This window comes from Nothoprocta perdicaria, unplaced genomic scaffold (assembly GCF_003342845.1).
Source record: "Nothoprocta perdicaria isolate Ctin4 unplaced genomic scaffold, notPer1 scaffold_56, whole genome shotgun sequence".
In the NCBI taxonomy this organism is placed as follows: domain Eukaryota; kingdom Metazoa; phylum Chordata; class Aves; order Tinamiformes; family Tinamidae; genus Nothoprocta; species Nothoprocta perdicaria.
The window spans coordinates 2,997,394-3,014,612 of NW_020455821.1; the positions used below are offsets into that span (position 1 = coordinate 2,997,394).

General features: G+C 39.7%; 1 protein-coding gene across 1 annotated transcript in view; it reads left to right on the forward strand.

Moving 5' to 3' along the window:
* Nucleotides 1-17,219, forward strand: part of ASPG (asparaginase) — a 44,142-nt gene that overhangs the window by 19,372 nt on the left and 7,551 nt on the right. Inside the window, exons 7-13 of the mRNA XM_026048651.1 lie at nt 418-530; nt 1,941-2,126; nt 4,876-4,989; nt 7,905-8,024; nt 9,113-9,208; nt 10,068-10,231; nt 16,514-16,600. Of these exons, the coding sequence (XP_025904436.1) occupies nt 418-530; nt 1,941-2,126; nt 4,876-4,989; nt 7,905-8,024; nt 9,113-9,208; nt 10,068-10,231; nt 16,514-16,600 (880 nt within the window). The remainder of the gene's footprint in view (nt 1-417; nt 531-1,940; nt 2,127-4,875; nt 4,990-7,904; nt 8,025-9,112; nt 9,209-10,067; nt 10,232-16,513; nt 16,601-17,219) is intronic.

Below are 17,219 nucleotides of genomic sequence, written 5' to 3' on the forward strand. Positions count from 1 at the left end.
TTTGGAAGTCTTTGCTATAAAATGCTATTAAATTGAAGCAACTATACTTGTTGAGTATCTGAGAAGTGCACTAGTGTAGAAATAATGATAAGTAATCCTGATTTGTCTTGGGATCTAAGCTATTCTGGAATTTAAGATGAAGTACAACACAGCTGAGCCTAAACTGGATGCAGCCTTACATACAATTTCAGTGGCGTCAAATAACTAAGGTGTAATAAATAAGGTATAAATAAAACAGGTGTTCTGACTTCTGCCTTAAATGGGCCTTTATTCCCTCTTTTAAAAAATAAGTTGTTTTGTATGAATCTCCTACATAGGAAACAGTTTTCAAGATCATGTCCTAAGTGTGAAGTATTACAATTGTAGTTGATATCATGTCTTTGATGTTAAATCWAGAAAGCCATTTCTCTTTAACAGTCAACTGGGACACAGTGTGGAGAGCCAATACCAAAAAGCGCTTTCGAGTTCACACCAATATGAACAGGAACGTGGGGCTTCTGCGAATCTTCCCCGGCATCACCGCTGCTGCCGTGAGTGTCGCCACGTCATTCTGGAAGGGAGTAAATGATGCTCCAACACTTGTTTACTTGGGCAGARTTTGAGAGCTGTGATGGTGGAGCAGTGGTGGGGTTCTTGGAGGAAAGGGAAGGTATCTTCTTGTCTGCTGATCAACATTTTTGCAATACAAGGGCATTCAAAGACTATTTTCAGGTCACTCATTGTTGGTGAAAGCTTTTAAAACACCTGAACTGGGCCTGGGAACTGAAAGCTCATTTCTTACTAGGGCTAATAACAGATCACACGTACTTTTCTAGACAGGTGCAGCTACAGTGACCAGAGAAATGCTTTCTTGCTGCACAGTGAAGCGTATTACTAAATATCTGGCCAAAGAATACATGGTAGGGAGGGCATGGACGTCACTGTGGCTTTTTCTACAGTTCATGCTCTTTACTAAAGTTCAGTTCTCCTCATGCTGGTGCTTAGGATGACTCTTAATAAAGAACTGAACTTATCATTATTTTGCTGCTCTGAGCCTTTAGAAATAGTTCTGTAGAACTGTGGGTTTAGGTGTAGGCTGTGTCTTCCTAACTTTTTCTCTAAAARCAGCTCCTTTAACAGGTCTTTCGTGCCTGTTGCCATCTTAAATTGAATACAGTAGTTTAAGCAGGATTCCTCAGTTATATTAGCATTCTTTTAGGTGAGTGTGAACAGATGGAAAGGCAGGGGAGTGGTATGCTTGTAATAAAACTACAAGTGCATAGYTAGCATCACAGGGATTACAGTGTGTTACATATAGTCAATATGATCAACAGAGAAACATCTAGATTGCCTAAAATGCATGTTGTTAGGAGAAGACCTTTGTTAGGTCTACCTAACTACCTCATTAACAAGTAGCCCAGAGTGAATTAATATCTCTTTTTTTAATTTGCCATGAATTGTTTCTTGTGTTAAAAACTCCAGGCTTCATTGCAGTGTTCTTTTGTGACAGGTGAGAAGCTGTCTCCCTTGGTAAGAGATTTATTGGCAAAACTTTTGTTCATTAAAGAAATGAATCTGGACAGGTGTGGTAGGAGGCTCTAATCTCATTTAATTTTTTTTTTTTTTATGTATGATATTGTTTAAGTGCAAATAACAGCCTATACTGTTGCACCATAACACAACAATAGATTTAGCGCAGCTAAATTTCATACTTTTTCATGCTGGGGTCATTACTGTAGAAAATAGATTATCTCTAAAATTCAGAGAGGGAAGCTGAAGAATTAAATTCTTATTTTTTGTAAGCTTATTCTACAGTTATGTGAATGGGAAGAACAGAAGGGCATACAGGGCTACCTRTAGGATTCTAACAGTAACAACTTTTAATTCTGTGCCACGTAGAAAAATCTTAATGTGATTTAAACACGTCCTTTGGCTGTCTTTCCTATCTTGTTTTTAAACAGGTAAAAGCCTTTCTTCAGCCTCCAATTGAGGGCATTGTACTTGAAACCTATGGTAGTGGCAATGCCCCGAATAACAGAGAAGACTTGCTGGAAGAACTGAAGAAAGCGACTGAACGAAAAGTAGTGATCCTGAACTGCACCCAGTGCCTACGGGGGTCTGTTACAACAGTCTATGCTACGGGGCAGGTGAGGATTGTGCAGTGATTTCAGGCTCTCTTACTATGTAAAGAAACATTTTACTGATGAAATTTGGTTGTGTACTTCTAGTAGTCCTAGGGTATAAAACAAGTTGTTTATTTATTTAGACTATCTAGATAGGTATTCTAGATAGTCTAAAGATATAAGTCTAAAGACTAGAGATATTCTCTATAAAATAATGATATTAGAAAAAGCTTAAGCTGCAAGSATTTAAATAGCTGTCTGCCAACGCGATCCTGTTGCTCCTCGTCTGAGTGGTCTGAACAGTCAGCTCAAATCCCATTACTTACTCCTGGCTCCTGTTTTTTCTGCCGGACTCCCGRAAACCATAGCATTATTTGTTAGTATCCCTCCCCAAGGAATGCCACGGAGCTGCTAGCCAGCTCATGGTCAGATGATCGATTAAAGTAATATTTGATAGGCCAGTAGTTACTTTATTTGCAAAAGAAGAACATCAAGAAAGCCTATAAAGCCAAGCAATGCTGCAAATGCCAGCATTTATTTGACTGAAAGCGCGACTGAACTCACTGTGAAACTGGGAGAAGAGCTTCTAGGAAAGCATCGATCTTGCAAAATGGAAATCTGTTGTTTTCAGCTATGAAGGTTAGCTTAAAGCAGACCTTATGTAGATACTCTGAATACTCAGGACATTTTATAGTGAATTTTCTCATTTTATATTTAGACATGACAACACGGACACTAGTAAGAGCTCAAAGCCGTACGAGAGCATGTGCTGCGTGTGGTAGTGTGAAGGAAGCTCAACTAGCCTTCATGAAAAAGGGCCAACCATTAAATATATAAGAAGCCCTGCCAGAGAGTGACTCATTTCCCCATTTCAGACACCTGTTTTTATTGGGAGCAGCCACCCATCTGGCAGAGCTAGTCCCTTCATTGACTCTAAGGTGAACTATAATCCTTTAGACTGACGCTGAAACCTGCCTGTTTTAACATTGGTTTTCACACAGCTTTAGATTATGTTTGCTTCCAGAACATGTAATTTGCTGTTTTGAGCAGAAAGGGAAGGAATTTCTAAGAGTCTGTTTTTACTTCTTCAATATTTAAATGTTGTATTTTCTTGGAAGATGGTGTTTTTTTTTTTTTTCTTTTTCCTCTAACTTAAGAAGGGGTCTTTTGAGAAGCAATTCCATGATCTGTAGCAAATACAGTAACTTCTTATAACTTCATATTTTCTTCATATTTTATGTGGAGCATGTGTTCTATTATATTCATCATCCTTTGAGGGAGGCTGTCCTGTTTTCTTGGTGTCTGTTGAGGAGAATACTAACAAAGACAGATCCTACAGATAGAATTGATGATTCTTTCATTGACTTAGTCATTTCATAGAGAACTGCTCTACAGAGGAAGCATCATTGATGAATACTGGAAACTGTTATGTTCACTTTACTTTGTTTTGCCTTTTTTTTCTTTCAATAAAACGTTACAGGTTTTTGCAGGCCATTTTTTATGCATTCAGGCCAGTCAGGTGGCTCAACTAAGTCCCTTGAAGAGTTTGTTTTAAATAACTGGATATCTGTCCTCTGATTCATCTACACAGTGAGAGCGGTAATTGAGGGAATTTTAGGTTTAGGAAGGAAGCTGTGAAATCCCTTGGTCTTCCCCTTTCCCAAGCCCACTGAAAACATTCCAACTGTTCCTTGGTTCTAAATGCAGGATAGCTCTCTATTTCMCACCTTTTCTGTAGATATTTTTTCTATGGGAGTCTTAAAAACTCCAGTCTGGGACTCTCAGAGATGGTGAATTGATTAGGCCACCATATCTTGCTAAAATACTAGTTAAGCCACGGAACATTTCGAAACTTGGGTATAAACACAATTTATATCCAAGGAATTTAAAAACAAATCAGTGTAAAGAACTTACTGCAAGATGCTTAACTGTGAGGCATCRCATTATGATAAACACAATGGTCTGTGATTTAAAAAAGCCCGAGTGTTTGCCCTGCTACTATTCTCAGTGGCAGGAGGTCTGAGGTCTCCTTTGACTTTGCTGCCTTGCCCACTTTGCACTTACAGAGCTTGCTGGGGCTAGCATAGACAGTTGGCTCATTTCTGCTTTTTGCTTTGGTTCAGAGTATTTCTTTTTTTTTTTTTTTCCTAACTATTGCAAAGATAGGTTAAAAAAAGATAGTGTCATCCTTTGCAGTTGTTCTTGTCAGACCTGTGTAGATTGTGCCTTGCAGTTATACTTTCTAAATCATACACTGCAAGTACAGCCTGCAAAGATGCGAAAACCCTCCTGCTGTGAGCACTGCAGTGCTGGAATTCATGCAAAGTAATACCCCGTAAAAGAATGGTAAATATGTGCGTGAGAGAGCAGCCTGCTTGGCAGTGTTCAGTGAGGAGAGCCACTGGCTTACAACAGAGTAGCTGCTGCTTTTCTGTTATAAAATAATCTGACAACTCTGGAGACAGCTCATACCGACCTGTAACCTTTCCATTTCAGCATAGGTAAATGGCCATGACAAGTGTTTGATTAAATACTTCTCAATGTTRTTTACTGAAAAAGGAATTTAAAACAGAAGTCATATTTGTTCATCTGACGGGTATTTTTCAGGTATTTTAAAGCTAAAATTTTGAAAGTTGTAAAGCAGCAGGCCTCAGTGGAGGGTTTGGCTGCACAATGTATTCTGTGGGGCTCCCTATCATTCAGGTACACTTGCTGTGTGCACACGTATTCCTGAGTGCTGGGCTAACTGGAGTCATTACTGCTTTTTATTCAGACTCTCGCTGATGTTGGAATAATTCCTGGAGGTGACATGACACCAGAGGCTGCCCTAGCTAAACTGTCATACACGCTCAGCAAGTGTGAACTTACCTGGGAGGAGAAGAGGCAGGTAAATATTGCCGTGTGACCCTGGAAGTCTTTAACTTTCTCATCTACTGTGCTGGCTTCTGTCTAGCTGGATGTCTCAACCTTTTCCCTTGCATTTCTAATGGAAAATATTGTTAGGCAAATAAATATATGGAGAATGAGAGAGAAGAATATATTCTGCATAAATCCATTGAAGACCATGACCAAGTCATAAAAGTACTATGTTTTCATGGTAATAGCTTATATTGGACACCTCTCAGTTAAAAATCTGTATGTGGAAATTCACAGGGAAAGCAGAATTTTAGCTCTACCGAAGTCAGTAAAGGTCTTGTCATTGACTTAAGTGGAATAAAGATTCCATCCAAGGCTCGTTCTGGAAATAAATGGTGCCTACAGTCACTTTACAGTGTTACTCATGTCAATGTCTTTTTTCTATTTTTTTTTCTCTATGACAGGACACAAGGTTATCTTAAAAGTAGTTGTAACTGACTTTAATAGCTTAACAAATTTAGCAAGCCGGTTCTTAACCCATTGGTGTTTAATCAAGACGTTTCCCCCAAATAGGACAGTTCCTTAATACTGTGAATCCAAAACTCTGTGTTAAATGTTCTGCCTTAGACGGGTGAGCGTCAGTCTGCCAGAAAGCATGTTTCTGAGCCTGTATTCAGTGAAATCAGAATCCTGACACTTTGGGTAATGACATCATGGTGAGTCACTCTGGAGACTTAAGCTGGGCATGCACATGTGAATCACACTCAGTGCCTTCCGTCCAGGAGCAGCTCTTGAGACAAACACGTTAGGATACGTATGATCATAACTTGGGTGGGAGGTAGTACCACTTACTGTGCTTAGGAATAGCTTGTAGATTCTGCACTTTCACTTGTTGGATGAAGTGCTTGATCTGATGGAACGAGAGGAGAAGGAGCTGTGCATCCTGTCAGGAAGGAAGGCAATAGCATACTCTGTCCAAGAGAAATGGTTAACAGTTAACATAATGCTGTGGGAAGAAGAGTGGTATTTTTGATTAAYAGTGCCTAAACATTTAAAATCTAGTGCTGTAGATTTACTGTTATTTTGCCTGCACATGAGCATATGTTTGTGTATGTCTGCTTTAGAAACCAGAGCTCGTCACTGATGCCTTTTTTAGTATGCTCACTAACCTGGGCTCTAAGTATACTGGTCTGCTATTTATTGTAGACCTTGTAATGCCTACAAAGAGGAATACATGACCTGGGACAGGAGGAACTTTCCCAGATGTCTTTTTGCTTAGGCTAAAACTTAGTTTAACATCCAGTTTTGCAAGACAATATAGCTGCATTACTTAGGTGAGGACTTGATGATATGATATCTTAGGCACCACTGGCACTGCTACTGCACCTTCATGTGCTGCCCTTTGAAATGTGCTACGTCGTGTTAATGAGGTGGTGCTGGGAGCTGCTTTACATGGCTTGAAAAGCGAAGTCACTTTTGCAAGTTCTTTGAGCTACAGCACGATCGGTTTCCTCGTTTGACTCATCGTAGGGTCCCACAAACAATCGGGCTGGCACAGCTCGGGGCGCAGGGAGTCGCGCTGCCTGGGCAGGAATGAATGGTAGAGACCAGGAGGACAAGGAAGCTTGGAAATATGCTGTCTGTGGCAAGATCTTGAGCTAAACATATCACCAAACAATAGTCTCCCCAGAGACGGAAGCTCTCCTGAAGCTGGCGTGGTTATTTTGGGAGTCTCTTTCAACACAAAGGAGCAAGGAATGTGCCCCCAGACACATGTAAACGGCTGCAGAGCTGGTAGAACAGAGCAGGGCGCATGGGGCTCTGCGCTGGGCACACACAGCACGGGTGCCAATTGCTAAGGTTACCTGGGCAAAGCAGTGATCTCAGCCTGCCAAAGCAGTCGCTATCTCCGGGATTTCCATGCGGATGTGACTCTTCGAGCAGGCAGCCACAGCACTGTCAGTGCTCCGAGACTTTTTTTCATGAAGGGCATGCCTAGGCATAAGTAAACCCAGGGCATTCCTCCTTCCAACMTCACATCTGCTCTCACAAACTTTCACAATCCTGCTTTTTAAAATTCTAATTGAAACAACTCCGTGCTTTATAGCTTCATCAGCAACATTTAATGAAGGTATGCCAGTATGTAAAACTGGGAACTGAGGAAACCAGCTCCGTTTTCTTAATGGTTGAGTTCAGTCTTCCTGTCTCCCCATCTCTCAAAACCCAGCTTTTAGAGTATTTTCATTTTGTTATTGCCATGTTCAAGCAATTTCTATGTAGTGAGCTAGCTGTCTTTCTTTTCCACTTCTGTTTCTCTTGAGTGCATGCATACTGCAAAATTGTTACACACCTGCTTTAATAATAAATGACTAGTACTCCGCTAGATCCTATGCATTCAAAGCTGGTTTTATGTCCAWATTTTAACAAAATCAAGGCTAATGTTTGGAAAATGAATTAAAATAGATGACTGTCTACAGGCAGCCCTGGGGTTTGTTTGGAGGCCTAAGTACACGGTCTGTGCAGAAAGTGTTTAGACAGTGATAACTGTGCTTTGGGAATGGTGATAAAGGGCAGCATTTCARATTTTTCTGGTCTTCAGGCTTTCTCTGCCAATTATTCACTGTCTTTGTGTTTCTAGSTAGACTGTAGCTTCCCCCATTAGTGATATTCTGTCTGCATACTCTAAAGTGGAGTGTTGTATTAGGTGCTTATCGTGGTGTCTTTGCTTTAGAGGAAAGTTTTAGTTTTCTGCCCTTTCCCCCCTTCTTTGTCTTTTCAATCTTGCAGTCTTCATGGGACAGTAATTATTTTTTTAAACTTTTGTCTGCATTCAATTAGTTTCCATAATTCTTCCAAACAGTTTTCTRACTTGATCCTAAGGTTTTTTTATTAGACTGCTACCATATTTTTCCCTGCTAACAAAGGACTCGATTACTCATTTTTCAGATGCTGAGTGAGAATCTAAGAGGAGAAATGACTGTTGTACCCACAGGAGACAAGATCTCTCTGAGAGATAGCAAGTTTATTCAAATGATYGCCAAATCTCTGAGTATCAGCTGCAAGGAGGTATATTCCTATATATTTAAAACTGAACTCACATAGAACTGTAAACTCACTTAAAGGAAAGTTCATCTGAAAGTGAACAAAAATCCAAGAAAAAGAAATGGAGCACTGGGTATTTTAAATTATTTTTATTACTTTTTTTAGTACTGAGCATCCCAGCTAACCAGTTGGGCTAGGGAGAAAGTACACAATGACAAGCATAACATTAAATTGTTTTTAATTAAAAGCATATTAACTTTTTTGTTTTTTTCTTCTTTGTAACTTCAGCTTGAGTTTGTTTTCTTGGCTGGCTGGGTGCAYGATCACAGGCCTCGGACAGTTGCTGTAATTCAGAGTATCAATGATATGAAAAAGTGCTCTCTGTTTTTGTGGTCTAATACATCTCAACAGGTTGGAGCAATCCAAATAATGAGGAGTGAAACAGCTTAATTATACATGCAGTAAGAGAAGGCTGATCCTAAGGGAGACACTACACAGGTGTAATTTGTGATGTTTAATATCAGTTTCCTCCCAGAAAATAAGAAAACATAATACTAGTTGTTCACTGAAGAGCACTGCAAGCATTTGCTCTTGGCTTTGTTTCAGGGTAGGTGAGATTTTTAGTAGCTGATTAATGCTTGGATGGCTCCTCTTTAGTGTGCATGAGAAACAGGAAAATATTTAAGGGACCAGTGGGATTTGTCAGTGGAGGTTTGAAAGTGCAGGTTGGACAAGTATCTGAGGGATCACATGGATAATGTGATCCAGTATTGAGGAGAATGGGCTGTATAGTCTTTTCCAACTCCTCCTAGCCCTGTTTCTCTGCTGCTGTGTAATCCGGGCAGGTGTGTAAAATTGCCAGAGCTGGCAGTTAGTATATGCACCTGCAATATACTGGGTAACTTGAGTGTTTCTTGGGGGGAGGAATATACAACTGCACACATATGGGACCTACAGAATGTAAAAATAAACATGAGACTTCTTTCCTTCTAAGAACTAAATGCTACCATTTTTAAATATCCAAAAGTTTACTTTGGAAACTATACATATGACTAGGACATTGATCATATTAGGGACGAGGATGATATTGTTTCTTCTTATTTGTTTCTCAGGAGTTAGAAGCCATAAGAGATGCATTAATTCCACCTTTGGCTTGTGCTGCAGCTAAGCTGGGTGACATAGACGCTCTAAGAGCCATAAGAGAAATGGTAATGTGAAATTAATATTGTTTATGTAAAATATGAATATTTAAATGGAACTGTAAATGACTGGGAGGAAGCCATGCTTATTGGGAAACAGCTATTTTAAGTCTTAAAATCAAAGTGCTTTGACTAATAGGATGGGTTTCTAGGCACTTCAGTCTGCTTTTCAAAACTGGACTGTTCTTTCCCCTATCAGGTTCTCAGTTGTTACGTTTTCTTTTGAACAATGAAAATACAGGTAGATTAACATGCAAGTTCTTATCTGCTAACTCTGGAACTCTTTGTGCTGCTTTCCTTCACCTAACTTTATGTATATTCATAGTATCCACCTTCTGGATGTAAATCTTCCATGATTAAAAAAGGAACTTGAAAAATATGTTTAAACAAATCATGGTTTGGTGCAAAATCAAGGTTTGGACTCAAGCTGGGTTTAATTTAAAAACAAAAAAATACAGTCGTTCCTCAGTATCACATTCTATACTTCTTTCTTTCTGTTTGTGCTGGCTTACCCTACACATGAGACGTTGGTAATGGGATTAGAGAAAAAGGAGAAATGTATCTTGAAAATAACAATAAGCTAAGACAGGTTTAAGTAGCAAACTGCCTGAATAGGCCCAAAGCTGCTGCTCTGGGTTATACTGCAATAAACAGCATAACTGAAGGGGCTGTAAGGAGGGGGGTATCATGAAAGAGGTAGAATAAATCTTTTCCTGGTATTGAAAACAACACTGCAAGATAAAATTAAAGTAAGCTTGGCAAGCTTAATATTTTAGTGGTCGAATTGATGTAGACATCTATTGTTATACCAATGATTTCATATGCAGCCATTATCTTCTTACCATGTGAAGGATTTGTGCTTTTGTAGGGTGGAAATCTGAGCTGTGAAGACTACGATGGCCGAACACCACTTCATATTGCAGCCTCTGAAGGGCATTTACCACTAGTTGAGTATTTGTTGATGTCTGGTGCCACTGTTTATGCTAGAGACAGATATGGATCTACCCCACTGACGAATGCGATCCAGTTCAGGTAATAAAAGTAATTTATACACCACTGTATGTAAAGTTTATAAACCTTCTATCTGTTTGCATTTTAGTCCATCCCTGCTGGTAGGTTTCACTATCAACAATCATATGTAAATAACAGCAATTAAAATAACACAAAACAACTTCATTTCAAAGGATGCAACTACCCTAAATGAAAGGATTTTAAAAAATAATCTCGAATGAAAGCAAACAGCTTTGTATGAATGCAGAATATTGGCACAAAGGTAACTTATTGCTACTTTCCCACCAAGTGTTTGTTGGTAATGTCAGATTCCAGTCTTTGCTATGTGACTTCCTTATAAAACATAACCAGACTGAACACTCATTTTGACTGTCAGAAGGGAGAGTACAGGATCCTGGGCTGTTTTCTTTGTGCCTCCCCTTTCTCATCAAGACAAGACTGTTTCAGTTGGCACAAACTACACCAGTAGGCTGACATGTTTTAATTTTTCCCTTCTACCTGTGCCACTTCAGGTTTCCTGCTGGGTGACTGGTTCTTTGATTTTTCTCTTCCACCCACTCATAATTATATGGGATGGGTGCATGGCTCTGCCTGCTTTGTGGATTTCCTCTTCCTGTTGTTCTGAATGTCAACAATTCTTGGATGGAAGACATGGACATGCCATTTTGCTGGCCTTTCCATRTTGCATAGTCCTAAGGAGTGGTTGTGGCCCAGAATATTTAAGTCATCTGGTACAAAAGGTCAGTTCATAAACACTTAGCTTAAATTCTGGGGATTCATAAAGCCATTGGTCTTCCAACCTAACTTGTTAGGAGCTGCATGCCCTAATCTCCTTGTGTGTCTTTGATCCACTTTCAGGTCCTTATCTCRTGTTCTGTCTGTACAGTGGCAGGCGAAAAGCTTTTTGCCAAAGAGGAGCCTGGAGTAGTGATAGAATTTCAGTAGTTTTGGTGTCTGTCCCCAAATATTCCTGCACCTTTCAAATGCTGACAAGCTCACCTGGTCAGTGAAGCTGGATGAGCGCTCAGGGAGGCCTGACAGYGCAGCCTATGCACTGGTTGCAGTGCAGGCTTTTGGATGTAGAAACTTAACAGGTCCTCTTAGCGTAAGACTTGGAGTGCAGTGTGGACACACTGCTCTATTGCCTTATTACTCTATGTCCTTTATGGCTTTGTAGTTGTTCCTTTGTTTTAGCAATATATAAGCTCTTCAGTGGCGAACCCTTAAAGTCTTAAAGCACAAACAAGCCCAACAGCAAATCAAACAAATAACCTCACAGTTGAACAGAGGTGGCCCTAGTCCAATGTGAGAAAATGCTAAAGCAGTAGATACCATTAGATGTTCCTGCAAATCAGGCACCTACTTTTTTTTACCGCGCCCAACTACTGCCTGAGGAATTTCACATGAGCTTGTTGTTTGGATTCCTTTGCGTTGCCACTCCTATATTAGACTCCTACTATGACTCTTAAGCTCTTTAAAGCTGCACGCCCATTTTGATATGGGGAACTGTGAAAAGAAACTGCACCTTAACCATTTTCAGTTTCTCTTTTTGTTTCTGCTGTTGGAATGAGTTGACTGAAAGCTGAGCTCATAAATTTGTATTTCAGATCTGCCATATGCTCGCACTGCACTTCACACTGAGGAGCACATAAAGGAGAATTGTAGAGATCTGGCAGCTACATATGTGCATAGTTATATACCCACTAAAAAGATTTCTGCCACAATAATGTCTAAATTCTATTTATTAAGCAGTTCTGTGCTGAGTGATTTAGTGAAGAGATCTTGATGATCAGTCAGTGCTTTAGGTTGTTGCATATTGCAACTTTCTCAATTTTACCGAGTATTGCATCAGCTGAATCCCATTTTCTGAGAATCAGTTTTTGTTTAATTGGAATGTAATTGCAGTGCAGTATCCACTTATCTTTAAAATGGCTTTCTTTGTTTTATATGTCACATTTCTCACTGGCTTGCCTTTCCACCTAACAGGCAAGTATGTATAACCATAACTGTTTTCTCTGTTTAATAATTTGTAAAAATGGTCAGGAGTTGCATCTCTTACAAGCTTCTTCATGCAGCACTGTCAGCTCATAGACCAGCAGTTTGATCTGTAGCCTTTACACGATCAATGATCATCTTTTAATTTTTTTGATGTTAAGTGACTCTTCCTTTTTTTCTTAGATGTTAAAGATGTGAAGTCCCTTTCTAAATAAGAAATCAGTTGTTGCATTTCCGCTTTTTCATTTATAACTGCACAATTTGCCTGCAGTCTCATTCACTTTATGTGTGTACCTAAACAGACCACTGTTAATTTAGGCCAGTTGCTTGACTTTAACTTCTTAGAATACCCTCAAGGGATAATTCATTTTCAAAACAATAGAATAATACATTTTTAATAACAGAAACTCTTCTAAGCAGGGAACTTCTGAATAAAAATTGTGGATGTTTTATGTAGTAAAAGCACTTCTGTGTACTTATAGTACAGTGGTAAAAGGTTGAAAATGGGGAGTTGCTGGTATAATAGTGCTGTGAGAACATCAGATTAGAGGCAGTAAAATTACCTCCCACGTAAATGCGAATTTAAATGCTTGATATTTTGCAAGGTTACATTTACATTACTTGAGGAAATCTAAGGTAGAGTGAAAACCTGAACACTGCTGGCTCCAAAAGTACCCTGGTCTGTCCTTGGCAGCACTTGAGTGTAGRAGACTCCTCTTGCTATCGCATGGAGAAGTGAATGAGGGAGACGAAGCCGATCCTGCCATAACCCTTCCAGTTGCTAGGGGAGCAAGCATTAAAAAGAATGAAGGCAGTCAGGTCTGGATATACATTACACCTGCATTTCTTTAAAGCGAGTTGGTGGAAGGTGTACACCCTAAGGCCCCAAGCCTGCAAACTCTTACACGAATGCTAATTTCACACGTATGATTCATCCCTTTGAAGCTGATTCACTTTAATAAGTGTCTGCCAAGGCAAGGCCTAGAGTGATCGCACTGTACGGCACTTGGTTGCTGTAAATGCCGAGTACCCGTGAAGGGGGACAGGTTCTGATGCCTTTGCCATTCACAGCAATGAGTGTTTGACGACTGTACCAAGCCAAGGATTTTGCTTTTGACCCGTTAAAAATAGTGGATATAACTTGTTATTTTCAGTATTAATAATGGAATCTAGCAGGGCGGAGACACTGGAAATGCTTCTCGCCTGTTTGTTTTTTCCCTCCGGAGAGAAGACGGAGGTGGTGTTAAAGGGCTAACTTAAGCAACATATGCAAAACAGCATTGTTTGTAGGACATGTGTCTGACCAACATCCACACTTAGGTAACAGATGCTGGAGATCTTGGAAAAGGAAGAGCCAGGCCTAGTTTACAGGTGAAGAGAGCTCCTCACAGCTCTAGCTTATCAGGTGAGGCCAGTCTGGACAAGCAGCCGTGCACCCCAGGGCTATCATGGTGACGCTGGCCTTTTCTCTACAGCTTGAACTTGCATTATTCTGTAGTTGCTTTGCTGCTTGTTATGGGCCRTAGCCTTACAGCGGGAATCTCAGTTGAACTATTCCCAAGCCTATGGCTGCAGACATAGTTGAGCTTCTGATAGGCAGATCAGCTAAACTGTGAGCATTTTGAGGCTTTATTAAAGCCACAGAAAAGCAGCACTTCAGGAAACAGCTTCTAGAGACAGCTCTCATGAGCCTGAGACACAAACTAAATATCTCAAAATTCAAAGCCTGCCTCTTGAAATACGAATAATGCTCTTGTGCATAGGCATAAGATAGAAGAAGTGGTACTTGGGCTAGAGCTTAAGTTTCTTCAGAATGTAGATGCTGTCTSGATGCAAAAAGGAACCAGCTGCTGTGTGACTTACCCTGCATAGTGCTCCTGTGGAGGGATGGGAACAGGAGAGGTGGAATGTTTGCCTTCTTGGACAGAGCTGCTCTTCGCTTGCATAATACTAAATTTAACCCTTTTAAATTGTACGTTGCTATTTGTCCTTATTCTTTTTCTCCCATGAACAAGCTCCTCGTTAACGCGTGGTGCTGATGAGAGGTTCTTCTTTCCCATCACACCAGGAAACAGTTTTGAACTAAACACAATCCTCGCGATAGTATTCTTCTGCTTAAGAGATGTCATTTTGTAAGCACTTAGTATAAGCACTGTGAGTTTCAATCCTTAAAAACTTCACTTGACACCACTTTCTTCTTTATCTTTTTTGGTTTTTTAAACCCTCTCCAAAAATGCCCACGAATCTTTGTATAATTAATGCCTGCAGCCAGTGCGTGGCACAGGTAGTGCAAGAAATGTGTTCTCATGGGAGGTCCTGTCTTGGACAGGGGAGACGGCAGCTCTTGGTGACCCTGCGTGTGAAGTGGGTTGGACTGGATGATCCCTGGAGGTCCCTTCCAACCTTCAGGATTCTGTGATTACGGGAGAGAAAAATCTGGCTCTTTCCTGGGGTCCTGAGCTAAGAAGGATTTCACAAGGGGAACACACTGAGGAAGATGATGCAGAACATGACGTGCTTTGCTGCCTTATAGTGCTGTGCTATAGCATAGCTTTTATTTGAAGAAAAATTAAAAAACGCTAGTTCCATGCTGTGATTTTGAGCATAAAGTAGGAAACTTGCAGGGCAAGAAACTAGGGCAATCATTGCAGAGGAAGTCAATACTATCCACGTTCACTTTTGTGCTGCATATGAGCTTGGGTGAATAATTATGTTCTACTTAATTTTTGATCCAATTAATTTTCAGCTAATTACTGCTGTGCTTAAAACTGAACTTAAACCTTGTAAATGTAGCTCTCATTCTTCACTGCAGACTGAAAAATAGGAAGCAGTGCCATTATTTGCTGCCTCAAGCAGATGCTTATGGGTGACTTGCCAGGTTGTAAGGGACCCTCCTGAGAAAATATTTTAGATAACTGAACAAACTTGCTGTGCTTGCTGCTCCAGCAAGGCTTTGCTGGGAAACAAAGAAGGATTTTTTTTTCTTTTGCTGTCAAGACCAAAAAAGTGCTGCTTGAARAATCCGTTGAGCAGGTTAAGTAACCTGAGACGGGAAAGGGGAGATCATACCTACAACATCTGTATAGTTTTAGTTCTTAATTTGTGAATAAATATCATCTATGAGATGTATAGAGTTACATGGACATCAACTGGGAAATTTAAGTAACTTGTTTTGTTCTCAAGATGGAGATTCCTAAGAGGAGTGTTGTGATCAAATAAGCATTTAGTCCAGGCCCAAGATAGAAAGGCGCGCGGTAACCCTCAAGCACATGAGGTGATGAAACTGAATGCATGTGAACTTCTTTATTTTCAGTTAAACCTGATGAGTTTTTTGATAAGGGATTAGCAGACCCCACGTATTTTCTAGGATAGTGTTATGCTTAAGTCATTATTTTGGAGTATTATGATATCTGCAAAATACCAAACTTAAAAGAGGAACTGTGAAAGTATTCTTGAAGTACTAGGATGATCATGCTTATTCTGGAGAAAAGTTCTGCTGTTGGATTTGTGAACTAAATCATTTGTCAAAAAGGAAAACATTGTCACCGCAGTCCTAACCCTTTCACTAGGTCACTATTTTGCAGTTCTTTCATTTATCTCATAAGTTTTGCCCACTTACAGTATCCTTAAAGACTTCTACAGAGCCTTTTTCATAAGCAACCTCAAGCTGGTGACTAAGAAAGAGAACCTGGCTGGAAGTGCTTAAATACCTAATTTTCCCTTTAGCTCAAAGGAAAGGACAAGGGGAGACCCCCTAAAGACTCTAGAAGGGAAGTAAATAATAAAGGTGTTGGTGGGAGGAGGTTAGGAAAAGATGCATCTCTGTGGGAGGCTCCTTAAGAACACTTAGCACAATTTTGAAGCCTTAAAAACATCATCAGCTTCTGCTTTAACATAAAGATTCAGTGATTAAGAGATTAACATATGTGGATCCTGTATTCTCCAAAATACAGGAATGATGCTATTTGTCTGTGTTTATCACTAATATTTCGAATGTTAACTTAATCTCGGGCTACAAAAAATAAAATAAAAAGTCTTAAAGGGACACATCTTGTTCAGTTTGGAACTGAATGAAACACTTTCTTGAGCTGAGTGTGTGAATATTTTGTATATATATATATATGGTGGGCAACTCTTACTACACCTGTCATCTTGGAAAGCAGTCCTGTTTATGGTGATGGCGGAGAATATCTATATGAGAATTTTCAATGCTTGTATGTGTAAATAATGCTAGATTTAGGTAAAAAAAAAAAAAACAGGCCAAATACTTCAACTGTTTCTTTATTTTTTCCTCCTCTCTTCGTAAAGACACTTGGAAGTGATTAATTTACTACGAGAAACAGGAGCTCACCTTTCAAGCCACGACCTGGAGAACACTGGAACAATACTCTGCAGGTAGATGCGCTAACAAGTGACTGGTCATACAACTGGGATGGAGGGAATGATTTTTTTTTTTTTTTTAAAGAGACTCTGAGAATGAGAAACTGTAAATAACTGCCAAGGAACAGCTGAGTCCCTGGCATGTGATCTGTGGCTATTTCTGTGCTAGACTAATAATGAGGAAGCAAGTGAAGTGATGAAATTAAGAGTCATCTCTGTGCCAGAGCAGCAGCAAGTCGGGAGCGCTCCAGAGCAGGGAATGTTGTGGGTACGAGGGAGCTGGGAGCAAAATGCCCGTTTTTTCCCAAGCACTTCACCCAACAAGGTCTGTTTTAATAACATCTCTATTGGAGAATAAAGCTGGACATACCACATAATTGTTAGGATTTTTATTTTAATAAAGTCAAATTTTTTCTCAAAAATAATTAAATTAAATACACAAATAAGTTTAATGTGAAACTTTTAAACAAATGCTCACCATTTCTATGTTTAATCTTAAAAGAATATAGTTCTTAAAAGAATATAGTTCTCTATTGAAGCTGATTTTCCATACACTTGCTCTTAGATAAGGTGTTTTAATCATATAAAAATATATTGGGGGAAAAAAACCTGATTTTATTTTTTTCCAGTACTG